Raw genomic sequence first — 27,022 nt, 5'->3', positions numbered from 1 at the left:
TATATAAGTCACTGTGTTGGAGACAGTGCAAGCTAAACCTAATGCACGTGTTGCTCTATTAATCTTATTCTTTTCTATTTTGGTCCCAGTTAAGCAGTTTTAATCACAGACACATACACTGTTTGAAACTGCAGTTTGTTTTTTGTTTTGTTTTTTTTATCACACCACTGTTGTTATTATTATAGCGGACGTAAAACAACCATTACTTGATATAAGCTAAATGAAACGGTGAAGGGTTCAAGGTTCACCCAAAATCACCAAAAAAGGAAAGGGAAGGACTTCTTTGAATTCAAAACTCATTCTTGGCCACCGGGGGCAGTGTTCTCTATGATTTGGGAAGCCTCGTGGTCTGTGAGAAAAAACATGTTTCGCTGGTTTCCGAGCACGTCTTTTTCCTTTCGGTGCTTTTGAGAGATATCCTGTAAAGTTCCTGTAAAATTGAAACAGGAAGCATTCTGGTTAATTCTTAATTAGATAGTTTCTATTTTTTTTATTTGCTCATATATGTTACAAGTATGCATATTTTGTCGTATTGCTCCATAACACATTTAAATAGAATACTGGGTGGATTTAGTTTGTTATTGCAGCTGATCATCAAATAAGGAATTTTATACCTCATGCTGCCTGATATAATAGCCCAGTAACAGCTAATTAAGGCAAGGTGTAACTAAAAAAAAAAGAAAGAAAGAAACTTTACAGTGATAAGAAAAGAGTATTTTGCTCTGAGGGGCAGGCGGTAGCAAACAAGAAAGAGTGTTTGGGAGTGTTTTATCAAGACATCCATCTATTGTGATTTATATAAATCTGACTAATCGCATAATCAGCTAGACTGATAATGAGGAAATTATGAGCTGAATTACGTTTCACAGTTTTCCACAGTCCAAAGTAATCGGTCAAATAGATCCGTTGTCTGAATAGTGACAAATAGAATGTAAAAAGTTAAATAGTCATTAGAGTAACACTACCCCGACAACAATTTCGGGGTAGTGCTACTCTAATGAGTAGTCTAAAAACATTTCTTTTTACTCTTTCTGTGCGTGCAGTTGTGAACGTATTGGGGTTATTTTTTTCCCGAAGGCCCGTGAAGGCATCATTAGGATGGATTCTCAGAAGCCTGGTACGTAAACGTCTTTTGCGCTCACTACCTACCCACGATGCAGCGCGGTCGCACACAACATAGCCATCTTGTCAAGAGTGACTGAGTGAGGGAGGCAACTGTAGACGCTGTTTAGAATATCATTTGTTTTTTATTAACGCGTCATATTTAAGAGCCCCTTTCTCCCTCGACCGTAGTCAGCGACGGAGCGAGTGTCGACAACGAATGACTTTGAGCTGGTGAAGCGAGAGGCTACGCAGCGCCGCTTTCGGGAGGATGTCTCACATACTTGTTCCGACGTAGGGGGAGTGTGCAGCAGCCAGTTGGCTTGAATTGTTAGTTAGCTCAGTGAGTGGAGGGCTACGGGCCCTCCTCAGCTTAAAGTAGCCCCTGCAGCTGGGCAGCCCACTCTGCGACAACGGCCGTTCGACAACTGGACAACCGGGACATTAGCGGGCCGAAAGCCGCGGATCGGTCACCGCACGGGCTGCTGGTAATCGTGTCTGAAGCCCTGCTGCTGGACAAGACGACACGAAGTGTGGCATTGCGTTATGAGCTCTTGAAACGCAACAGGAGTCCGAGAGAGGAAGAGGATGGCGCAGATACATCTTGATTACAGTTAGGTAGGCTAAAAAGAAAACTAGCTCCAGGTCTGCTGCTTATTATGCTCTAAGCTTTTAAAAGCTGCAGCCAGCTCGCCCCTTTTTGACTGAGGATAAACATAGCCATACGGGACTTGGATTCAGGCTGTCAATATGTCGAAAATGCCGGCCAAGAAAAAGAGCTGCTTTCAGATCACAAGTGTGACTCAGGCCCAGGTGGCGGCTGTAGGTGCCGCCGACGACACGGAGAGTCTGGACGATCCAGACGAGTCACGGACTGAGGACGTGTCGTCGGAAATCTACGACATGCCACGGGCTGATTATGAGCCTGCGTGTGACATAAGTTCATCCGAAGAAGCTCTGAATAATGTTGTGGAGCCAGAGGCGGTCGGAGTGATGCCACCATCAAGCGTACCTCATGCCAGTCAGCTGTCAGCGCTGTCAAGCAATCCCTCTGGGGATTTCAGAAAAGTGGGAGTGTCTGGTTCGAGTCAAGGTGGTCAGCAAGCACCGGGGATTGGCGCTGGGGCTGGTTTACCCCTTATCACTCAGGCTGGGCCAGTGCAGCAGCAGCAGCCTGCTTCTGCAGCCAGCGCTGGGCCAGCGAGTGCGTCAGTGAACACATCCCAACCTGCTGCAGTGCCCAGTTCAGCTCCACCTCCTGCCACCTCCACGGTGAGTTGCTCCTCGCGGTTCAGGGTCATTAAACTTGATCATGGTACTGGAGAACCGTTTCGGCGAGGCAGGTGGACGTGCACGGAGTTTTATGAGAAGGACTCTGAGAGCTCTGTTGTTGGTCGGACTGCGGATAGCATGAGACATGCCAACACAACACTGGACCCTGCTGCAGACAGAGACAGTGGGCTCGGGCTTACAGGAGGATCTGCCACAACCTCAACAACGCACTCGAGTCATGGCTTGGGCTCCATGGCGGACTCTTCTCTCTCTTCTAGTCGTGTGCACTCGGTGGAGGTGCAGCCACCGCAGCAGCAAATCCACCATCAAAACTACAGCGCCCGCCAACAAGGTGTGAGTGGGTCGGTCACGCACAGTTCTTTCTCCAGGCCTACGGCTGTTCCGGCTCAGCCAGCAGTGGCAGGTCTGCAGCCTCTTGTTCCACAGAACCTGCTGCCTGTCGAGCAAAACGGCCCACCTCAATCCGGTGTCCTCATACAGAAGTCTCCCATCATGCCTCCCTCTGCCCAACCAAGTCCTTACCCTCCTCCTCAGCAGCAGCAGCAGCAGCAACAACAGCTTCCTGTGGGCCAGCACCTGGCCGGCCAATCACCTGGACTGATGCAGAATCAGGCAGAGTACTATCAGCAGCACCACTCTGCACCCCTGCCACCAGGGCTTGCCTCAGGCCAGCCCCACCCAGTGTCCAGCCAGGGACAAGGACCCACTTCGGTGATGCCTACAGCCTCTGGAGGGGCATCTGCGCCAAGTCAGGTTGGAGATGTTCCTGGAGCAGCAGTAGGAGGAGTACTTCTACCTGCTGGACAGCCAGCTCCAACTGTCTTGCAGCAGCAGACTGTAGGGATGGGAGCTGCTGGAGGCCCCGTATTGGTTGGTGGATCTGCTCTGAAGCAGCAGACTGTGAATCTTTATGCCACCGCTGGACAGCCTCAACCCCACGGCCACCCTCCATCCTCTGGTGTACAAAACGTGCCTGCCATTGCAGTGAGTTCCAGTGTGCCCCCCACTGTGCCCACTGTTGTGCCCAGTGCCTCCAGTGCAGCAAAGCCAAATGTGACAACTCCGAGTTTGCCTCCAGGTCAGATAGCCCACAGCAACACTGCAGGGGCTTTGGGGCCACAGGGCCTCCCAGTGACTGCATTTGGTCAGGTGGAAGTTGGTGGTGGGAGGAAGTCAGATGGAATCATCAACATACAGTCTCCAGTTGTCTCTGTGAAGGAACCAGCGAAGCCCTTCATGCCTGAGAGCCTGCAGCTCACCACTCCGACTGTCAACAGCATATTTGCAATCCACATACCTGTCGACGGGGAGGAGGACAGGTAATATATTTCCAAGTCTTTATATTAATATCCCTAACCCTGTTAAGCTTCACATCATCACTGCTGATCCTCTCTAAAACTACCCATAATGAACACAGCTCAAAAAATCACAATGACCATGCAAGGACTAAACATGCTTAATTTAGTCCACAGCAGGGGAGAAGTTTGTCACACGTTTAGCCATTTGCAGAAAGATGAAAAGCCGTAACAAACAGCAGCACTGCGTGCTTGTTAATACGGACAGGGTTTTCCCCGTAGTTTCAGGGAGGTATTGAGGAAGGGGAGTATGACGAGGAAGAGAGTAGTGGCGCACAGGAAGGAAATATGTTCGCTGTTTTAATATTGGGGCCTAAAGCAGTCAGTGGAGTGTAGCACACTTCCCCAGCACAAGCAACAACTTGTTAAATACACATGGCTCCTGTATCACAGTGACTCTGTGACTCCTTGTGTGTAAGGGTGTGTGTGTACGTGTGGGTCTCCAGCTTTTACTCCAGCTATCACCCTCTAGGACAGTGTGTGAGGTGATGGCCTTGGCTGCAAACCTCACAGATGTTTTGCTGGTTGCTACTATGTGTAAGGTTAGTTCAGTGTTCAGTTAGCCAGGCTAACTGTGGCTGCACTGCACATGTACAGCAGATTTTATTAAGTCAGGTCCTGTTTTAGAAAATACGTTCTGATACAAACATAATGAAGAGTATTTCATTTTATTTTTTAAATGTATTTCTGGGGGGCATTGCTACAGTTAGCCTCACCAGGTACTGCTCACTAAAAATGTTTAGAGAAGTTTTGGGCATTTACATTGTTAAATTTGTGATGTACTGTCTTCCACTCATGTGGTGTCACATAAGGAGTCTCTTTGTAAGCAAATGTCATCTACAAAAGATATCACAAATGATTTGATTTGTGAACTAAAAAATAGGAGTACGTGAAGTTTGCATCTCTTCCAGAAATGATCTTTCTCTCAGTAGTAGATGGCACACATGAGCGGAAATGATTTAAAAGCCTGAAATCTCTCAGTGGTTTCCATTTACAGTCTTAGAGATGTACCAAAATGTAGACCAGACAGGATACGCAGCCTGCAGAGCACTGGCACTACTTTCTTTCTTCCTCTCGAGCTGTATGTTGAAGTGTCAGTTTGTAATGTGCACTTCAAGGAAGTTTAAAGTGCTTCGATGACTTCTGTCATTTCTGTGACTGGCTTTTATTTTGTTTTATTTTTTAAAAATCCCTTATTTGTTTACATTTTGGCACTCATAAATCATTTTTGAATTATTTATGGATGTTATTTCTAAATGGACAATGGAGATTATCTTACTAGATACTGATGAGTCTGTGTCACACAATAACATAAATACATTTGCACAGATATCACTCATGACATCAAGAACAATTTATTTTCTTGATGCAAATTTTTGCAATTGGACTCAAAAAGCCTTCCAAACACTTTAGCTGCCACTATGAGACATACATGTCAGCTTTTGACACATATAAGCATGTCCAATCAGCAAGCCAAATCATACAACTAAAGATTTGTTTTATCAGTCTCACGCAGTATCTTTGCAGTATGTGTCCATCCTGAAAGTCTTTCACACCATGAGAGGGAGATGAACTTCGCAGGTTTATATTCAGCTCTTCACTTGATCTGTTTAAGTTGTAATGACCACAGGCCAGTTATTTTGAGTACACTTTTTTAATATCAGGTGACATTTCAAAGGTTATTAATGTCTGTGATAATGTCACTCTCTTCGGGCGCTGGATTTTTGGAGCACCTATAGTTTGCTTGTGAGAAGACCGAGCTCCCGGGGTGATAAGAGGGGGGTCTCTTACGACAGCCAAGCACTATCAGACACTGAGCAGTAGTCTTTCCACTGTGCCCCTGTTTTGCCGATAAGAGACCTCACAAAGGGGCGTGTCAACCAACTGTGCGTTGTCATGCTATGGCCCCTTTCTTTTGCAATGCAAGTTTAGGCTAAATTACCCTGTTCTGTTTAGAGCCTTTGGACAGGAGCAAACATACATGTTTCATAGTAAGGGTTCACACTCCATCTGTAAGTCATTCAAAACACCGGCTAGCGTACTGCTCTCTGTTGGTGTGGTCAGCATGCTGTCTGCCCCTCTGATTGACTGACAGAAGAGGCATGACAGTTGCTCACGTACAGATGAAGTAATGAATGACATTCCTTTACTGCAGCAACTGAGTTAAGCACAGAAGAGGAGGAAGAAGTTGCGTACTGAAACCTGCTGTGCCTCTTTAGTAGGCATTTTAGCTATGCCTGGCACACCTCCCTCCCCTAGATTTAAAAAAAAAAAAAAAAAAAAAAACACGTTTCCATTCTTAATTTCTACTGCACTGTTTGTTTCTCTCCATACTCATGTGTCACACAACGAGAAAATTCATGCTCATTAAACTTTCTCTTTTTTTCTGTAGACACAAATTAGGCTTTTTATTGCCAAATAAACAGACTGTAGCATAAGTTTGAAAAAAGTGAGACCTTTCCCGACTCTCTTGGTTGACTCACCCTGTGGAGTGCCTGCTGTATGAGGTATTTTGGACAGCTTTTTGCTCAAAACTCACTCCCTAGTGGCTATCCTCAGTGCTTTCTCTTCCTCTCCCAGCAGTAACAGTGAGCAGCGCTAGCTAATGGTAGCTCATAAATGATAAGGCCACTATGGAATAAGTCATTAATTTCAACAAAAGGCAGGGTGTAACTGTCCAGTTACAGTGCCAATTCACATCAATCAGGTCATCTACTGATCGGAAGGTTGGTGGTTCGATTCCTGGCTTCCCCTAGTCTGCATGCCAAATATCCTTGGGCAAGATACTGACCCCAAATACTAGCCCCAAATTCATACTCCGATGCATCCATCCGAGTATGAATGTGTGTGAATGTTAGTTATGATGCACTTAGAAAAATGTGCTTGTGCGAATGGGTATGCATGGGTGAATTTTGAGTGCTCAGATGAGTAGAAAAGCGCTATATAAGAACCAGTCCATTAACATTTACCAATATTACAAAAACCCAACAATCAGACGACCCCCTGTTAGCACTTGCCGAAAGTGGGAAGTAGGGCGGTGCGATATGACCAAAATCTCATATCCCAATATAAGAATTCTATCATCCTGATAACGATATAAATCACAAAAATGTAACATTTTCTGTAAATTCTGTGAATCTCGGGCAGCGGGAAATCTTTTGACTTGCGGGAAGTGTTTCCAGCTGCGCGTCATGTACCTGGAGTCGAGTGTTTTAACCGATGCATGAAACTAGACATTTTTAGACATAAGTTGTAACGCCCTCCGTTTTCTTTGTGAGTATTTATTACACGGCGTGCTGCAGGGAAAAGCCTGTTCTAACGTTTGAGTCTAAGGTTTATTTTTTAGCACCTGACGGCTCTTTTTTACTTCTCATTTGTAAATAATCTGCTCTTTCACGTGATTCAGTTTATTTTGAAAAGTCTCAACAGGATCTTGAGCTTTATTGTGAAAGGCTTATGTGGAACATAAACAAGCGGACACGCGTTGCTGTTACGATCGTTGCTGCTAACCACAGCGCATAAAAACAGGCGCTTGTCCGTCCGTAGTGTGGTTATTTTAAATATAAAAGAAAGAGAGAACTTTAAGAAATTAATATAGCCACTACAGTGACCATCAAAACGATGAAAAAATATTGCCGTAAACAGTTTATTTTGCGACACCACGAAACAAACGATAGTGTAAAATGAAACAATAGACGTTTTTATATCGAACAGCCCTAGTGGGAAGGAAAATTTCCCTTTGAAACAGGAAGAAATCTCTGGCGAAACCAGGCTCAAGCAGGGGAAGACATCCAGCCCGACCAGTTGAGGGTTAGGGGAAAGAAGAGAGCAGAGCAAAACAAGACGAAGACATTCACAAGGTGGTTTTCAGTATAGTAACACATACTTCTTTGTGACTAATGTCACACTGGCGATTGACAGCAACTATTCACCAACTGGTCATGGAATACACACGTTTGTTTAGGTACAGGTGGTTACCAGGGGGCACTGATTGACCTCTAGGTCAGCATGACTGGGGCTTAGCAGTCAGTTTCACTGTGGCTATAATCAGGGACTACACGTTTTTCCTGACCTGTAGTTACCACTGATCGTTGATGGGTTATATTGGGGTCTTAGCCATCTTAATATATCCATTTGTACTAGATACGTGTAATATGTATACAAAAGTTCAGGGTCTTTTGTATGTATGATTTTTATGCATGCAGTTCATTAATGGTAAATGGCCTGTATTTGTACAGCGCTTTTACTAGTCCCGCCTAGGGACCCCAAAGCGCTTTACACGTCCAGTCATCCACCCATTCACTCTCACATTCACACACTGGTGGAGGCAAGCTACAGTTGTAGCCACAGCTGCCCTGGGGCAGACTGACAGAAGCGAGGCTGCCATATCGCGCCATCGGCCCTTCTGGCCAACACCAGTAGGCGGTAGGTGAAGTGTCTTGCCCAAGGACACAACGACCGAGACTGTCCGAGCCGGGGCTCGAACCGGCAACCTTCCGATTACAAGGCGAACTCCCAACTCTTGCGCCACGATCGCCCCGATTAAAGGTTTTATTAGTAATGGCAGCTTTCTTTCTTATGCTGAGTGTTAATATCAAGTGTCTTAATAACACCTCCCAATAAAACATGCATTACATAGTATTTATTGCATCTTTTAAAGGGTTATAGACTTCATAGTGCAGAAACTGGAAAGACTCTTACATTTCTCCATAGCTTCCTTCCCCCATTTAGTTTTGCTCACAAGTAATTAAAATAAAACAATGGCTATATATACTAGAGACTGAAGATGCTGTTCTCATTTTTAGAATATGGTTTTCTCAGCTTAATGATTCCCAGATGGCTTCAACAACCGAAGGCATAAAACAACATTTCTGGATTGCCATAATGTCTTTGCCGTACTCACAGAGGGGGGATGGCTGCTATTTTGCAAACTCATCATAAATGTATTGCAACTGAAGTCTGTATGTAATTGAGCCTCATGCTGGGGGGGGTATGGTTTATTGTCCTCACATAACGGGAGCTTATGTAAGATCAGACTCCTTAGGAGGTAGGAGAGAGGAGGGGAGTCCAGGTCTGCGATATAGTTACTGCCACAGTGAATTGAGAGACTGTGCTCGTGTGGGTGGATAAGAGGTGTGTCTTTAAGGGGATGGCTGGACTCCATGAGCGCTTGCGTATGTGTGCACAAGTATCCATGCTGGGGGTGGACGTGGATAAGAACTGCTTATTCATTTTTAGTCATAGTGGAAGTGGTAGCTCTGTGTGTGAGAGTGAGTGTGACACAGAGACAGCATGTACCACAGGGTCTTTCCCTCCCATCGCTGACCTCTCCTCTAACTGCTGTATCCTGTTTTCAGTCACAGTCGCTCACACTGCTCTCCACCTTCTATTCATTTAATATTCCTTAGCTGACTCCCTGCTTCCACACTGGGGCTCCCTGGTCATATCATATGACATTTGGTGGGTACATTTTATCCACAGTGCCTCACTGAGGTACAAGTCAACACTTTTTAAAAAAAAATCAGACATCTTTGGCTTTGATTGGAAGGAAAGTTTTTAATCTGCCTTTCGGCTGTAATACCCTTTGAGCTGTACAGCAGCGAGCAGTAGATCTACAAGTATCTTTATTTGCATTTAACAGCAATGTAATACTCTCTTTTTCTGGCTGTAAATATTGAAATGGAGCCTCAACTTTAGGTGTGTGTTTCTGTGTGCACTAGTCAAGTTGTTGTTCCTCTATGACCCCAGCCTAATCTCAGCCTTTGAGTTATTTTTAAAAAAAGGAGGGTGTATTGTTCTAGTTTGACCGGCACTATTAGTCAGTATGTCTGTAGGCTTTGCGGCAGTGATCCACCCCTCCACCCCAAGTGTAGAGGCTCAGAATCCATGTTGACAGGTTGTGTTTTTGTTTCTTTTTTTCTTTGAGACCAGTGACATTATCTGAAACAATGCAACTGTCTTCTTATGTCAGTCTCACCGGTGTAGAAAGAAGGCTAGCATGTGACTCGGGCGTGCAAAATGTCAGTTTTATGTGTGCGGCCATTAGAGAAGCAGGCATGTACGGATTAAAAAGAACTGATAAGATTGGAGGGGTTGTGTGTTTTGGACTCAGTTTTTAATTTGCATCCCACCTGAGGCTCGTCATTTTTCTCACAAGCAGAACAGCTTCACCAAGTTGGTCCGGTGTTTAACTGGGGATGTGCTGTACTGTGTTATAGATAAGCTTAGCTCACAGTGTTCTTTTTATCTTGCTTGTGGAAAGCAAAACATTAACAAATGACACAATAATTGAAAAAGTCTTTAAGGAGTTTTGTTCTTTGGTCAATTAAATACCAGCTTCTTTTAGCACAAGTCTTTTAATCTACACATATATCTATTCACTGCTGCTGTCAGTTGTTTTCCACTACATACAATTTAGTTTTCATGTTTTCCTGTGCCTGCAAGGGCTTCCTCTGGGTGCTCTGGTTTCCTTCCACAGCCCAGAGACATACTTGTTGGGTTAATTGGTGATTCTAAAGTGTGTGTAAGCTTGTCTCTCTCTATGATTGGCAACCTGTCCAGGGTGTACCCCGCCTCTCAAACCCAAGCTGAATAAGTGGTTCAGAAACTGGATACATGAACTGTACAATCCACTTTAAGATCTACACATTTGGGATATGTTTAGATACTCGGAAGGCTCCATGCAATACCAGGAACTAGACTCTGGAACTAAAAGTTGTTTTATTTTTTAAATGTGCTATTTCCTCGCATTTCTAAAAGTAGCTTGATAAAAGCAGATTTAAAAGTGTTCGGTTACTCTTGGGCAGTGCCCTAAAAGGAGCGACATTTTGGGGAACTATGGGCCAAGATCAAAAAATGCAACTACCTAGTTTTGCTATGCTAAACATGAGGTTAAAAATTAGTTTGAGCGCTAAAATCCAGGTTTCCAGTCTCCTCTGGTAGCTCTGCTGTAATCGTGCAGTTGCTCTGGGTCCTTCTTGCTCTCCATCTCCCTTGACTACAACCTAAAACCTGCTGAAAGATATCTCACGAGGCCACTGAAATGTAAATAGTTTTGACCTACTTGTGCTGCGTGGCAGATATATGGATTTTGCTGAAAACCTGATTCCTCATGTGCACCAACAATGAGAGCTTTCAACAGCCCCTTATAGCCTCTCCCTCTTCTTTGTGCACAACTTGCCTCCAGATTACTCTACCTGTCTGCTTACTACCGACACTACCAGTTTGTTAGTGATCTCTCAGCCCCCTTTTTACAAACTCAAACACTCTCTATCCATCCAATGGCCATGTTTTTGATGGAGGGTAGAAAGGGGATGATTTGCACTGCAAACAGAAGAGCAAACTTCCCCACCTTTGTAAAACTCTGTAGCTCGTTTGGCCCCGGTTTGAAGTTTTGGTGCTTCTGCTGTGAGGGGGACCTTGAGTGACGCCTCTGCAACACCTTGACTGGAGAGGAAAATATCTAGGTTGACACCTTTTGTAGTCTTCGTGTTTCCCTCTCACACTTTTGCTCTTTGATATTTTCTCCTCCTGCACTTCTGCATGCTCTCGCTCTCCAACTCAAGCTTCCTACCCCGCTCCCCCTTTGCTTCATCACTTAAGGCTGTTGTGGGTTTTTCACATGCTCAGATACTTAGCAAGGTTATTAAGAGGTTCAACACCGTGACCTAAACCTGCAAACCACTGGTTTGCAGAAACAAGGGGGAGGGGGGGGGGGGGGGGGGGGGGGGGGGGGGGAGATAAAAAATCCACGTGTCATGCCCCAACTTAATGTGTGACATCAACCAGCAAAAATGCAATGCAGATTATTTTCTGCTGCCTGGTCATACATGAGCTTTAGGGTCGTCTCGAGCAAAGCCTGAGCATGTGCAACCCTCTTTTTTTCCATCAGGTAACCTTGTCGGATCTCAGAGAGTGGTTAAAAAGGGGGGGGTATTTTCATTGTGTGTGCACATCTGTTGGGTTATGTGTTCCCTCCTTTTGTATGACACACACACACACATATACACACACACTCTGGATTTTGGGGTTTATGGAGGAGGCCGCATGTTCTCAGCTGCTGAACACGGTGACTGTCTGGTTTACAAAGAGCAGCTTTCATAAAGGGATATTGACATGTTGCATTTTAGACTGACAAAGACAGCCTTTGAGAGTCGAGTGTTTGCTACTTGAAGACAGAGAATGATGACTCTTCTGGTTCTTACCTCATTCACCAAGAGGCTACCCAACTCCAAGTCATCTGACCTTGTTGATTTCAGTCAATACAGGACTTGTGCAGAGCTTTAGCCTTGAAAAACTGAGGTTTTCCTGTGGAGGCGTGCCTGGCACACGTGTGTGGGTGTGTGTGTACAGAGATTTGCAGGCCACAAAGTAATATTAAGCAGAGCCAGAGCTAGTGAGAGTGTTAAGTCATGAGGTAATGTGACAAAGGCAGTTTGTGCCAGAAATTTCTAGGAAAAGAGCCTTGGCTGCTATAATATCCACACACATGCTGTAAATCTACACTTTACTGTGCGTGTGTGTGCACGCGCAGTCAGTGTGCATTTGTGTTAGTGTGAATGTGGGAAAGAAGCAGTCTCAAAATGCACAGACTGAGAGTAAATGAAGTATATCTGTGTGTCTGTTTGTTGGGATTGGGGGGGGGGGGGGGGGTATGGGAATTTCCTTTGCCTTCCCCTCATGCATGTGTTGTTAGAACACAGTGTACTTGTAGCTAGTCACCAGGAATATGGGGGGTAAAGTGAAATTGAGTATGTGATTGTATTTGACTCAAATTAACCAGGAATTGATCAGGAAAAAGATCTAGCTTTATCCTCATCAATACCAATATTTGATCATGTAAAAAAAAAATCAATATTTTGTCATGTCAGCCGATTATTTATTTATTTATTTAAAGACACAAACTGTTAACAGGTTCTTCTAAAAATTGCCCACCTCTGCTCAGTTACAGTCGTTTTTGTGGCATTTCAAACACATCTTGACATGAGGAAATTTGTAGAGTGCCCCCTGGTGGGCTGTCTGTGCAGTATCAATACGCCTGACATGATTGAAGGGTGTTTCTCATTTTTTCTTTTTTGCTTTTTAAATGTTCATTTATTGGCCATTGTAAATGCAGATACAGATAACATCAGTCCAGCAGTAAAGCAGTTGTGCTCATGTATTTGTGTGTCTATAAAATTTGTTGTTTTTGTTTTGTTTTTTTTTAAGGTTCTTAAAAACATTTTTTAAAGGTCTTCCCACCAGCAGAATTTGAAAACTGCTTTCTAATGTCATTAGGCATAAATACCACTCTGTTCACTGGGAATCCCTGTCATTCTTGGAAGATGCTCACAATTCCTGTCAGAACTACTCTCCTACGGCTGCATTGCTACAGATAAATTGGCCAAACGTTTGGTGTCTGTCAGTATCCTCCATTTGGAAAGATACTGGCCTGTTTGCAACTGCAAGGACATTTATCAGTGTCAGTTGCAGTAGGGCTGCTCAATTAATCGAATTTTAATCTCGATTATGATCTGGGCTTTCAACCATCATTAAAAATGACCGGACCGATTATTAGCACCTCCCTCGTGCTTTACTCTCGCGCTGCTCCGTGTGGCAAATCGAGCGCACTCTCTGCATTTCGAACACGCATCACAACAATTAAGAGGACCCGAGGGAAGCTGGGAAAGCTAAGCAGAAGAGGAGAGGAGAGTGACTGCCGTTGGTTGAAAAGAGAGGTAAAAAAAAAAAAAACTTCAGTGGTGTGGAAACATTATGGGTTCACGGAGTCAGACGTGGATCAAGTAGACACAGTGTGTAAACTTTGCTACAGTGTCGTAGCTGCACCACAGAGCAACACTGCAAAGTTCACTAAACATAGATGTTTACATTTTTCATTTATTTCTTATGTTGCAAACATTTGCACTGTCATCAGTATTTGCACACTATTTTATATTATTTTTTAAAGTCATTATTCAATACATTGTTATTGTTAACCCTTTAAAGCCGGTCAGAGCAGCACGCTCCGTTTTGCGTAACTATTTTTAAATCCCTGTAGAACCTAAACCATGTAAGCTAGCGCAATATTTTTTTTTTTTTGCATATGAAACCAGAGGAGTTGTACTTACTTCTTATGCCATCAGCTTGTCCTAGGTCAGTTTCTTTCCACATAAAGCTTTGCAAAAATTGCATAAAAAGCACTTGCAGGAACAAAAACATAATATTCCAGAAACACGATTTGCCGATCCGATCAGCTGTTCGTAACACTTCCCACATTGAAAAAGACGTCAACACGAACTATCGCATGTCCGCCATGTCCTGCCCGAAACCGGAAGTGACGTCATTTTCGCGGAAAATTTAGTTTTTTACTTGTAGGCTGTAAAAAAAGCCTATACTGGTGTTTTTATAAGTCATGTTTGACTCTATACTTTTCTGAATAGTTTCTGGGATGCTTAGAACTCGAATTGCACTGCTGGAAATAGTTTATTTTGATGCACATGCTGTTTTCTTTGCAAATTTGCATCATAGGATTATTTTTTGTTTTTCCTGCAGTATATAAAAATTGTTGTATCTCCAAAATAAAACTATGAAGACACTCAAAATAAATTTCCTGTTGTTGTAAACTATTTTTTGCAATTTTCTGTATTTAAAGTTTTGAGGGATAAACCTCTTAAATTTCTCCAGATAGATAGATAGATATATAGATATAGATAGATATAGATATAGATATAGATATAGATAGATATAGATATAGATAGATAGACAACAAAAACGATTTTCAATTTTTTTTTGTAGTTTATTGCACTTTTTTGCAATTAATGTAGTTACTATGGACTTAATGCATACATATTATTAAAATATGGGCTATAACAGTTGTATTGATGTATAGCAACTTGAAATGCTCCCAAAAATGGCACTACAACATGTAAAAAAAATAATATAAGCTCTGGCGGACTTGGTTCTATGGTAGGTCTTAAAGGGTTAAATAAATATCATCAAATAATCGAGATCTCAATTTCAGTGAAAATAATCGTGATTATCATTTTTGCCATAATCAAGCAGCCCTAAGTTGCAAGTTGTGTCACATTAATTTTACACTGGATAAATGTTTAAAGATGATGTGAGACAAAGCTAAGCAACTAACAGATATTTATTTAAATTAACATTTTAGCATTTTGCACTTCCCTTATTTCTGATCTGCAGCGTAGCAAGTAGTCATGTGTTTCTTTGTTGTTTGTGTTTTTGTTTGTCAGTGGTAGTTGGCAGAAAACGTTTGAGTGCATTCTGGCAATAGAAACTGCATTGTCAGGTTTTTATTGGCTCAGAATAGTCTCCAGGAGATGATTATGTAAGCAAGAATAGTCTGCTTAATGTGGTCTGTTATCTTGTTACTCAAAAATCGGTTTTATTTAGTTATTTTAGGGTTTTTTGAGAAATACAGATGTCCTGCTTGCGTAAATGAAGCCCCGATTTTAAAAAAGGGCTATTTAAAAATGCTAATTTTCCTAATTATTCCAAAACCTTTGTTATATATCATGAAGGAAAAGCATATATATTTTTGAACCAGAAGTAGTTGCGCAAGTCATTTGAGTTTAAAATATATGAAATATTCTTACCATCCCTCGTCTGCACATGCACAATTCTGCAGTGACGTTCAAATATCCAAAAGAAATGATATTTGTGTGTGTGTGTGTGTGAATACAAGTTGAGGGTGAAATCAGGGAGTACAACTGAGTGATCGGCATGTTGACGGTTAAAAGCTGGAGGGAGGTCCTTAATGTGTTTGAAGCTGTCCCCACCTTTGAACATAACTTCCTGTGTTTAATTGAAGACCTCAGACCTTTGCTTTACTCTCTTTGAATCTTCCCATTAAGACTAAGAGCCTTAACTCTTGTCATGTTTACTGCTAGAGAGTTTTGAAGATGTGTGAGAAAGCATTTGCAGGAGTCAAACTTGAGTCTGTTTTCACTGTCGCAGCTCTTCACTCTGTCTCTGTCTCTTCTCTCTTCCCTGAATGCGGTTGACACAGGAATCCCTCCAAGGCTTTCTACCAGGCCTTCCAGTCTGGCAGCAGATTAAGAGACTCAAAGGCGCACATTGATAGGTACAGTACTGGATTGGTCCGGGCAGGCCTGCAAGAGTGTAACATTGTGTGTGCAGTGTTCAGTAGCAGCGAGCTTTGCTTTTTCCACGTGCATGGATTGAGTTTGGAAACGAAGCCTGGCTGCAAGCGCAGGATTAGCCAGTAGATTTCTCAACCGGCATCTCTTCGCTCTCTGTTATTTATTTATTTTTCCCACTGCTTCTCACTAGCAAATTAACGCAGTCTCTTTTTAAGATGTCATATATTGTGTGTGTGTGTGTGTGTGTCACTTAAAAATGTGGTTTTGTTTACTGCCTGGGTGTTATTTTCATAGGTTTGGCCACCAACAATAATATATAATAATGGAACAGAGTCCAATAGGGCAGGCGAGCGATCAGTTAATCGGATTATAAACAAGTTTAACTCGTTGATTAAAAAAATATTGATTAAAAAACTATCTGACCAGTATTTTCAGTGCTACACTGATGAATTGTTTGATTATAAATCTGTTGACCGATAAAAGGTCTTCGTGGGGAACGTTGAAATTTTCCAGTCGGCCACTATTAATCCAACAGCTGACTGTGTTTCGTAGTGCAAACTCTAGGATAGTCTGGTAGTGTACACACTTGTTGATCACAGGAATGCAGATGTCCACACTGTAGCCTTCTTCTGTAATGCTAAAGAGCAATATTGTGCTCTCAAACATCAAATACATCTAACAGCGCTTGACACTTCTAAATGTCATTCGGTTTAAAGTATTGTGAAGTGACAACAAAGAACATGAAACAACTTGATCAGAGCAGTTCTGCAGACTGATAGGACTTTTTAGCTGGTGATTTGTTCATGGTCTAAACATGCATACAGTTCCGTGTAAAGCAGTAAACTGGTCTGGTGGCTCAGAGATAACTCCCTGTTCAGTTTTTTTTTTTTTAAATTCTTAGAAAGCGCCTCAAACTATGAAAACAATCCAATGAAAATACTTTAAACTTGTTGTTTCAGCTTTAAAGTGGCTAAAAAAGGCGTGAAGAGTGTGTGCATGCTCTCTGCAACACTGGATTTAAATATGAACCTGAGTAAAGCCAGGTGTCTAGTGCGCTCTTTCTGCACTCTTTCCTGCCAAATGGTTTTTATTCACGGTTACATTTTAAATTCATCATGAAATGATTCATTTCCTACATGACAGCGAGGTAAGTAGCTGGCGTAGCGAGACAATCGGAGGGGCGAACATTTTTCTGATGCCATTTACAAAAATGAAAAGAGAAGCACATGAAACCATATCTCAGTGACAGGAAATGAAACTGTTTTAGAGAAATATACAGCTGACACACAACCAGCCGCTGAGGAACTACTCGCTCACTCTCACACACATGCACGCACGCGCATATACAGTAATGTCAGCCCTTTTGGCGCCTTAGCTGCTTTGATTTAAATTCGAAAAGATAGATGAACGTTGTGGTGGTGTTATCCAGAGTGCTGCGTGGCGTGCACGTGATTTCTACTCTTGGTTGAAGGCAGCAGCAGTGTAAGATGGCACAAATGTTTCGCCCCATCCATGCTTTTTTTTTTCTTTTTTCTTTTGGAGCGCCGTTGTTGTGGATACATTGTCCCATCAAGGACTGCTTTTGTTTTCTTGGATGCAAAGATAACCAAAGTTTTGTTTGGTAGATTCGGGAGATGGCCGTTTGACACGTGATCCGTCTCTTTTATACGGGTTGGTTTGGGATGTGTGAGGCGACCAGATGAAGTCGGAGAGAGTGAAAAATGAATATCCTGAAGGTCTTTTTTTCACCAGTGTGTTGGAAATGATGTTCCAGATGACACCCATCCGCTGGAATAAGACCACATGGTCTGCTATATCATAGCATCATTCCTGCATTTCTTTTTGTATAGAAGTGAAACCAGTCATTTCATGTTTGTTTACAGAGAACTGTGCCTCATCTATACTTCCCTAACATATGTAACCCTACCATAACTCTGCTTTGTACTTTAAAGGGCCGTTTACATATGAAGCACTCGGGCCAAACACAGTCAGCAACATAATTTAGGAGGGTTCAGAGTAAACTTCTTAACTTCTTGGCAAGTGATTGACGTGACTACCAATGACCGCGATTGACATATGAGGGGGTGGTAGAGGGTTACCCAGCCAACCAGAGCCTTTTATGTCAGCTACTGACCAGTCATAAGGGCGATGGTGGAAATGCTTCCTGTGTGGAGGCCTGTTTAACCTGGAAAACCTCCCCAAAGTAGATCTACATCAGTTGTATAGGAAATTTGCCCATTTGATCATCTCCAATGGTCACATGTTCCCAACAGAAGAACGCATGTAGGGTCGCCTCTGTCTCCTGCCAGGTTTTTCATTTTGTTTACTTTTTTCTTTAATATATTTTTATATTTCCAGAAGAATCTGTTTTGGAAGAGCTTAAAGGCATGGCAACTATTGACCCCTGTCAGACCTGTGGGTGTATTATACAGATATTAGGGTAAACACACTGATTGATACATTTGACAATATCAGCCTTGTTGAGTTGAGATATCAGCAAATAGAACGACACTTACAGATAAATAGGGCAACAAAAACCTGATGTCTTAAAAAGGAAAATGTCTCGTCAGCTGTAAATTATTATTTTTTTTAATATCAGACCTGGTTCAGAATATTTACACTTCCTGGTATCATTATCCATTCATGTCCCAATATGTGTTCATTTATTTTTGCATGCTGCCAAAATCGATCAACACATTTAAAAATGTTGTTAACCACCAAGCCAAATAAAGCCCGTCAGCTTTCTTGGGTAATACATATATACTGCTGCTTCATAATTACACCAAAGCCATGCTCGAGTTTTGAGGCTTGCTGTTTGGTTATAATTATAGCACTTCCTCATTTTGTTCTCTGTGGCGGACTGCCTTCCTACAGACACAGCTGTCTAATGTAACTGTGGAAGTTCACAGGTCTGTGATAAAAATGAAAGTAAATATTTGTGTGGTTGCAGTACCAAGCTGCTTAGAAAGAGAACACAGATTTCCCCCTTTAAATTGGGGGCATGACACGAGAATATTGTCCCGTGCACCTGTTGTCCTTGGGCACATGATCAGCCTCGCCTTCACCTCCCAAGCTCTAAACTTGTATCATCATGTCTCTTTTTTTTTGCTAATGTTGCTGAAGGAAACTTAGTAGTCTTAAATATGGCAGCAGTTCTTTCAGAGAAGGAATGACAACTATTTGATGTGCAGATGACTTATGCATGCCCGCCGCTCCACTTGCCCTGGTGCTAGTGTAAACCTCTCTAGCTCTAATGGACTTTTTATTGGCATTCCTGTTTTACAGCTAGCACTGTAAGGGAAACTGCAAACTTCTGCCGGGAGCTTATAAACTTCAGTCCTGTTGGTGTAGAAGGTGAAGTTTACAGGAGCGATCGGTTGCATAATCAGCGGCAGAGTAAGTTCAGACCCTCGTTAGCATGCCGTTACATCTGAGCCCAGCCTTTAGGCCTCCGGGATTTGACCCCACATACATCAGTGGTCGTACAGTGCTCACTTTGTAATGCTGTCAAAACGGAGGAGGCGGCTCCGCCGAGCATTTAACGTGATTTGGTTCAAAGTCAGGCACTCAGACTAGTTCTTGGCTTTCACAGGAGCTCTAGAGACTTAAACAAGATCATGTGTGTCAGCACAGAGCTCGAACCAGTGCTCCAAAACACTACTGATGGTGCGGTTCCCAAAAACCAAAAATCCCCTCCCTCAGTGCCAGTTGTTCTTGGAAGTTTTACTTCGAATACCAGATGGTCTCCTAATATGGTTTTGACTTGTTGTGAGTGTTTTGGTTTTTTTGTTTAGTTTTTATACACGACATATAGTCGAGAGGAGCTGCCCAAACCATCATGACTTAATAGAATCATATTTACCCGCTTGTTCTGACAGACTCTTAATAAAGGTTGATTGTATTATTGATGTTTTCCAGTCTCCATAGTTACAGTTTGCTGGCTTGTCACATGTTTCCCCTGACAGTGCACATGGGGTTTTTTAGAGTTTTCCCAGCCGTTTTATTCTCTGATTTGATTACAATAGTCTCAACCCAGCTCTCTGAAACCAGCTGGAGGAAACCCCAGGAGAAAATGCTTCATACCCCCTGCTTTAATTACAATGAGGTCATTTAAAGGCACTACAGAGGAGTGTCACATTTAACCTTGGATGACAGTAGAGCTGAAACCAGGCTGGAAATTAATCTGCAGCAGTTTTGATAGAATTTGCACAATATGCCTCCCTCCATTAACAATTGTTCTGCCATGTGAGTTGTCAAATGAGGGTTGGACCCAGGTTTCCACCCTAACTGTAGATTTATCCAGAAAATATGGAAATTTACTGTATCCTCTATAATCCACAAAGCATCTGGCCTTAGCTGTGAACATCTGTCGTTTTCCTGTCTCATCCCCGTCACATTTACAGTTTTTCACATCTTGATGAAACCTTTTGATGAGGCCTCAGTTTTCTCAACTTGACTTGCTTTTCTTTTAAGAGATTATATCGGCTCTTCTTATTTTGTCTTTGGCTGGTCCAATTCAAATCCTGCCGTTTGTCTTTCTCAAAAGTAGAACTTCATGCGTGGGTATAAGCAAACTTTGGGCTCTAACAGATTCAAACAAGCCTGTATTTATACATGTGCTGCTGCAGAGTGTGATCCTGTTATTAGCAGAGCATGTTTTTGTTTGCTGTACTATCTGAAAACCACTGGTGAAGCAACAAGGGTGTAACCCAGCGAGTCCATTAAAGCTCAGTATTTTATAGACTGAGATTCCTCTAGGCACAGGCCTATTGAAAACTCCTGTTAGGGAGGAAAGCTATAGGAGGTCCCGAGCGCGGCACCCCGTCTAAATTAAAGACACGTTTGGTACTGGGTGAAGCTGATGTTCTTTTCCTTGTTTAAAGTGTTTTGGTTGTATAAGCACTCATGGTGGGGGTCACATAATGTCTGAGGGAACGACATAAAGAGACGTTAATGAGCGAGTGCTGAATTTTATTTCGTGAAGTGATGGGCGTGATCTGCGCCTCTAGCCATGATGGCACCATGTGCATCTTGTTCATAACATCTGCATTTTTTTTTTTTCCGTCATTGTGTGACATGCTGGCTTGGAAGTAGTGTTTGACATTATCATATCTGGCAGTGACCAGAGGTAGGAGTGGAGGACAGGGGTGTGAGTGACGGTGTTTCCAAGCAGCAGGAATATGGGGAACATTCCTTCCCCAGTACAGCCTGCTGATAAAGATCATCCGAGTCTTTCTGCCGGCCTCTCACACCCACACTAGTTACATGTAGAGGAACAGAACAACAGTAGGAGTCTACATGTATTTGAAGGCACCTTAGTACCGCGTGGTGGTAATGATTTTCCATAGCTTTTTGTTGCAGGTGTAAATCTGCATCTTATTACAGCTGAACTGATCCTTTTGTTTTTTATGAGATCAGGAATCTTACTAAGACACTAAGTGACAATTAAAAATTAAAATGCTGCTATAATAAGATTTTTCACCAGAGTATGTACAGAGTTAGAAGTTCTGCAGCTGGACAGATAAGCTCATCATGTCCCCCTGGTGGAGAAAGTATGTAATAACATCTTACTGATTTCTTAAAGTGCTAATTTCTACTTTTTGTATTTATATTGTTTGACTCTGCAAGAGCAGGTTTCCATGTTTTAGTTTCACCATTTTCAGCTCCTCTTAAGGATGAGGCCAACTTTGATTGGTTCCTTCCCACAAACAGCCAGACCTGTGCTCCCACCAGACCTGTTTATGCCTCTGACATGGCACAAAGCTCACCTCATTATTAGAAACTTTAAACATCATTAACATAATATATAAGAAATAAAGCATCCTTTACAACAAATTTTAAATTCCTTATTTGGTTACTTATTCTTATCACTGATCACCGGGATAACTTCAGTGATAGTAATGTCTATAAATCAATCCGCAGCAAATAATTCAGCGATATTTCGAATGTTCTCAATAAACCAGTATATATGTTTACTCCCATGAGCAAGATGGAAGATATTAAAAAAAGTTAATGGAACAAACGTGGATGGGGGAGGTGAATCCCAGAGGAAAACTGGGTTATTGTGCAGCTGTTGCACATATTCTGCAGACACAGCATATGCCTGCTTATAGCTGCCTTTGTAACATTTGGATGTAACAGTGGGGGATAATTGGTTTGATCAGCAAGTATAACTTGCAGTGGATCAAAACTGTATTTTAAAGCACGTTCCACCTCGGCCATTTAACTTGCACCCGTAGCCCTGCCGAGTACAGTCGCTGCACTTATCAGTCACTATGAAGCCATCAGAGCCAGAAATAATTTCAGACATGTGTCCCCACCTCCTTCAGCTCCTCGCACTTCTCCTCCCATCGGCTCGTGTTTCATTATTCTAAATGCGGTCACAGTTGCCCAACTAAACCGCCTCCGGTAGGCACCGATGACCTTCTGTGCGTCGCTACCGGTGGAGCTCCAGCAGCGCAATGCCGTGCACGTTTTCCTACAAACCACCGAGCTGCCCTGGGGACCCGACCCGGCTCGCGAGCTGCGATCCGCTGCCCTCCTACCGCACACGCCGCACGTAAGAGCGCCGCTCCTCCTCCCCGCGTGGTTGTAGCTGTGTCTTCACGTTGTAATGGATTTACAGGAGTCAGACCAAAAGCCCTTAATCATAGCCATACATTGATGTGAATCTGAGTACATGAATATTTGTTTCCAGAGATAGGGTTAGCTGGCAGCTGCCTTTGGAGAGTTATCGGGACGGTCCAGTCATCATGGCTGTTAAACAAACGGATGCATCATTCAAACAAACTTGAGCCTGTTGCCGGGGCCCGGTCTCGTGTCATTTCTCCTGTAGGTGGCCAGGCGGTGACTGGTGCTTTTGTGTGATCTGACCTAGATACCTGAGGCGCCTTGTTTGACTGATCGAGCACCAATGTGTCATCTGGTTTCGCTCTTTATCTGGGGTTCTGATTCATTTCAAGTTGGATTAGTATTTTTGTCCATTTCAATAGAAGTCAGTATTTTCCATGTTTCCGATGTGTTTGGGAACACAAATAAAAGCAGGAAGAAGTCAAATATAGAAAGTAATCATGATGCGATTGTTTGTGTAACTACTTTATCTGTCTTTTCTTTTCTTTTTTCTTTTTTGCAGTGCCTCTGGAACCAATGTTGTTGCCATTGATAATAAAATTGAACAGGCTATGGTGAGTATTCATTTTACCACTAATCATATATGCGTCTCTTTTAAATTAAAAGCTTAAGAATGAGTTCAATGTAGAGAGTGTATACATGTAATAAGACAATGGCTCCTACCACTGGTTAGTTTGGTTAGTTCCCACTTCATGTTTCCCTCTGCTCTCCTTCAGGACCTGGTGAAAAGCCATCTGATGTATGCAGTGCGCGAAGAGGTGGAGGTCTTAAAGGAGCAGATCAAGGAGCTGTACGAGAGGAACTCTGTGTTGGAGAGGGAGAACGCCGTGCTGAAATCTCTGGCCAACAGCGAGCAGCTGTCTCAGCTGTCCACCCAGTCGACCAGCAGCTCGGGCGCCGCGGCTTCCCAGCCAGGACTCAGCCAGCCTCAGCAGCAAGCCCAGCCGCCGCTTCAAGTTCAGCCTCCGTCGCAGTCGCACCCCCAGCTTCAGCACCACCCCCAACCCCAGCAGCTCCAGACTCAGCCGCAGCTCGATCCCAGCCAACAACTGCAACCCAACGTCACCTCTGCTTGAAAGCGCATCAAAAACCAACAAAAGAAAAGCAGAACAGCATCTTCTCTACAACTTATTACAATTAGTGTATGTGAAATTTAAGAAGAACTTCTTAGCCACCAGCTTGACCACAAAGAGTACAGTGCTTCTGTGCGAGTGTGAGTGTGTGTGTCCGAGTGAGGAAGCAAGACTGTGAATTGGTGTTAGAATGTGTGCGTGTATGCATCTGTACTGTGGGCCTTTCCAGTGTTAATGCAATCATCAAGAGTGCAACAGACGGACTGAGACAAAGTGTTCAGAGTAGAGAGTCGGGGAAGGTTGAGGGTTTTTTGTTTTGTTTTTTTGGTTCTTTTGTTTTTTCCATTTTGGCTGTATTCCCAGATTGGTTAACAGCTGGGCTTGTAGAGAGGATGTCTTTTCTTGGACCGGGCCCGAGCCAAACCAACCTGTGACCTGAACCGAAACCAGTAGTTGTTGTTGTGGAAAGCGAGGGGTTTGCCGGACAGACGGGGATTGATTGTCAAAAAGAGAGCAATTATTTTTTTAAATGAGATAATTGAAGGGGAGGGGTATTTTTAGCCTTGCCGTTTCATGTTGTAAAGTAAAAACTGGGAGTGTTTTTTTTTTTTGTTTTGTTTTGGTTTTTTTTGTCTCCTCCTCCTTCTTCCTCGGAGCGCCACGCCGCTGCCGTTACTAAGTCCAACTCTTGCATCACTCTTTTGAGTTCTACTGTTAAGTGTTTTTATTTATTACAGGGCTGCTATTTTTCATAAATGAACAATTTAAACAACAAAACCTATTTAACAGGAGCCCAACGACTTGTTTCCTCTCTTGCTTTTTTTTCCCCCAGTGTTTGAACAGATTGGCCACACATCCCAGACAACAGCTTTATATATTTGTGAAATACCGACAAACAGAGAAAAATTCTGACAAATGTTTAACACTAACCCAGATTTTTAAGGCTGCAACTGCCAATTCGTAGCTCAAGTCCTGATCCAGTTTGAGTGTATATTTTTGTATAGCATGATGGACTTTTACCCACCGATATCAAATCTTAAGGCCTCCGGTGAAAATTTGATAGGCAAAGGTGAATTAGTATTGCCACGTCCCCTCACTCACTCACATTTTAGTTCTCCATTGGTTTTCCTGAAGCGGGGTAGGTGGGTGGGGGCACGGGCACGGTGGCAGTAGTGAAATCACGTACTTTGTAACCAAAGATCCAAAGCTGTGTAAATTTATTTTGAAATGCACACACACCTTTTTCTTTCTTTTTTTTTCCCTTGGTTCTCATTTGTTACTTCCTCCTTCACAGAATATTTTTGTTGCTGTTCAGCATGTTCTGCATGATCTGTAATCTTCAAACCACTTTCTTACCTCATTTTTATTCAGCACTCTTATTGTAAGATAGTCTGTGAACAGTGTAAATGGGGACGTGGGAGAGGGTGGGATGGGAGGGGGGGAGGGTAATGATGCGCAACAGCGAGCGGAGTAAAATAACCTAGTGTTACCGACACTAGTCACAGCAAAATGAAGTGAGCCATGTTTTGTTCGTTTAAATGGTGTTTGAATTTCATATGCCAATAGTTTTGTTACATTGCAAAATTTTAATGTATTTAAATAAAAGCAATATTCAGATTCCAAACGTGTCTCACCTTTTTGTTCAAAAGTTTAGTGTTTCTGTGTTTGTGTGAATAAACAATCTTTTGAATGTGTCCCCAAGTGCAGTCACAAAAACCATCAAGCGCTACGATGAAACTGGCTCACACAAGGACCTACCAGGAGAGGAAGACCAAGAATCACCTCTGCTGCTGAGGATGCATTCATCTGGGTCACCAGCCTCACAAATCGCAAGTTAACAGCACCTCAGATTAAAGCCCAGATAAATGCCACACAAAGTTCTAGTAGCAGACACATCTGTACATCAGCTGTTCAGAGGAGACCGAGTGAATCAATTCAATTTTATTTATATAGCGCCAAATCACAACAACAGTTGCCTCAAGGCGCTTTATATTGTACAGTAGATCACACAATAATAGATTCAGAGAAAACCCAACAATCATATGACCCCCTATGAGCAAGCACTTTGGTGACAGTGGGAAGGAAAAACTCCCTTTTAACAGGAAGAAACCTCCGGCAGAACCAGGCTCAGGGAGGGGCGGGGCCATCTGCTGCGACCGGTTGGGATGAGAGAAGAAAAACAGGATGAAGACATGCTGTGGAAGAGAGACAGAGGTTAATAACAGATCTGATTCAATGCAGAGAGGTCTATTAACACATAGTGAGTGAGAAAGGTGACTGGAAAGGAAAAACTCAATGCATCATGGGAATCCCCGGCAGCCTACGTCTATTGCAGCATAACTAAGGGAGGATTCAGGGTCACCTGGTCCAGCCCTAACTATATGCTTTAGCAAAAAGGAAAGTTTTAAGCCTAATCTTAAAAGTAGAGATAGTGTCTGTCTCCCGAATCCAAACTGGAAGCTGGTTCCACAGAAGAGGGGCCTGAAAACTGAAGGCTCTCCCTCCCATTCTACTTTTAAATACTCTAGGAACAACAAGTAGGCCTGCAGAGTGGGAGCGAAGTGCTCTAATAGGGTGATATGGTACTACAAGGTCATTAAGATAAGATGGGGCCTGATTATTTAAGACCTTGTATGTGAGGAGCAGGATTTTGAATTCAATTCTGGATTTAACAGGAAGCCAATGAAGGGAAACCAAAACAGGAGAAATATGCTCTCTCTTTCTAGTCCCTGTCAGGACTCTTTTGGATTAGCTGAAGGCTTTCAGCGAGTTTTTAGGATTTCCTGATAATAATGAATTACAGTCGTCCAGCCTGGAAGTAATAAATGCATGAACTAGTTTTTCAGCGTCACTCTGAGACAGGATATTTCTAATTTTAGAGATGTTGCGCAAATGGAAGAAACCAGTCTAACATATTTGTTTAATATGTGCGTTGAAGGACATATCCTGGTCAAAAATGACTCCAAGGTTCCTCACAGCGTTACTGGAGGCCAAGGTAATGCCATTCAGAGTAAGAATCTGGTTAGATACCATATTTCTAAGATTTTCAGGGCCGAGTAAAAACAAATGGTCAAAGAGCTGCTGAGAAACCACTACTAAGGAAAAGGAACAAGCAGAAGAGATTTGTTTGGGCCAAGAAACACAAGGAATGGTCACTGGACCAGTGGAAATCTGTGCTTTGGAAATTAGTCCAAATTTAAAATCTTTGGTTCCACCGACCATGTCATTGTGCAATGTAGAAAAAGTGAATAGATGGTCTCTACATGCACGGTTCCCATTGTGAAGCATGGAGGAGGAGGTTGGATGGTGCTTTGCTGTTGGGGATTTCTTCAAAATTAAAGACACACTGAACCAGCATGGCTACCACAGCATCCTGCAGTGACATGCCATCTCATCCGGTTTGCATTTATTTTTCAACAGGACACTGACCCCAAACACACCTCCAGGCTGTGTAAGCGCTATTTGACCA

General features: G+C 42.9%; 1 protein-coding gene across 2 annotated transcripts; it reads left to right on the top strand.

Annotated features, from left to right (window-relative positions):
- The first annotated feature begins 1,165 nt into the window (after positions 1 to 1,165).
- Positions 1,166 to 25,078, top strand: LOC102775605 (TSC22 domain family protein 2-like). 2 transcript variants are annotated; one of them, XM_006786856.3, is made up of 4 exons: positions 1,166 to 3,713; positions 15,757 to 15,831; positions 22,983 to 23,034; positions 23,197 to 25,078. In XM_006786856.3, exons 1-4 carry the CDS (start codon positions 1,852 to 1,854, stop codon positions 23,554 to 23,556), a joined length of 2,349 nt encoding a protein of 782 aa, XP_006786919.2. In that variant the 5' UTR covers positions 1,166 to 1,851; the 3' UTR covers positions 23,557 to 25,078. The 2 variants fall into 2 exon arrangements, with proteins under 2 accessions (XP_006786919.2, XP_006786920.2); XM_006786857.3 differs by lacking the exon at positions 15,757 to 15,831 and having other exon boundaries at positions 23,197 to 25,075.
- Positions 25,079 to 27,022: the final 1,944 nt, after the last annotated feature.

Source organism: Neolamprologus brichardi, chromosome 18, assembly GCF_056152115.1.
Source record: "Neolamprologus brichardi isolate AB-2024 chromosome 18, ASM5615211v1, whole genome shotgun sequence".
NCBI classification, from domain to species: domain Eukaryota; kingdom Metazoa; phylum Chordata; class Actinopteri; order Cichliformes; family Cichlidae; genus Neolamprologus; species Neolamprologus brichardi.
The sequence above is the reverse complement of the archived record's forward strand: the minus strand, read 5'-3'. Positions and strand labels throughout refer to the sequence as shown.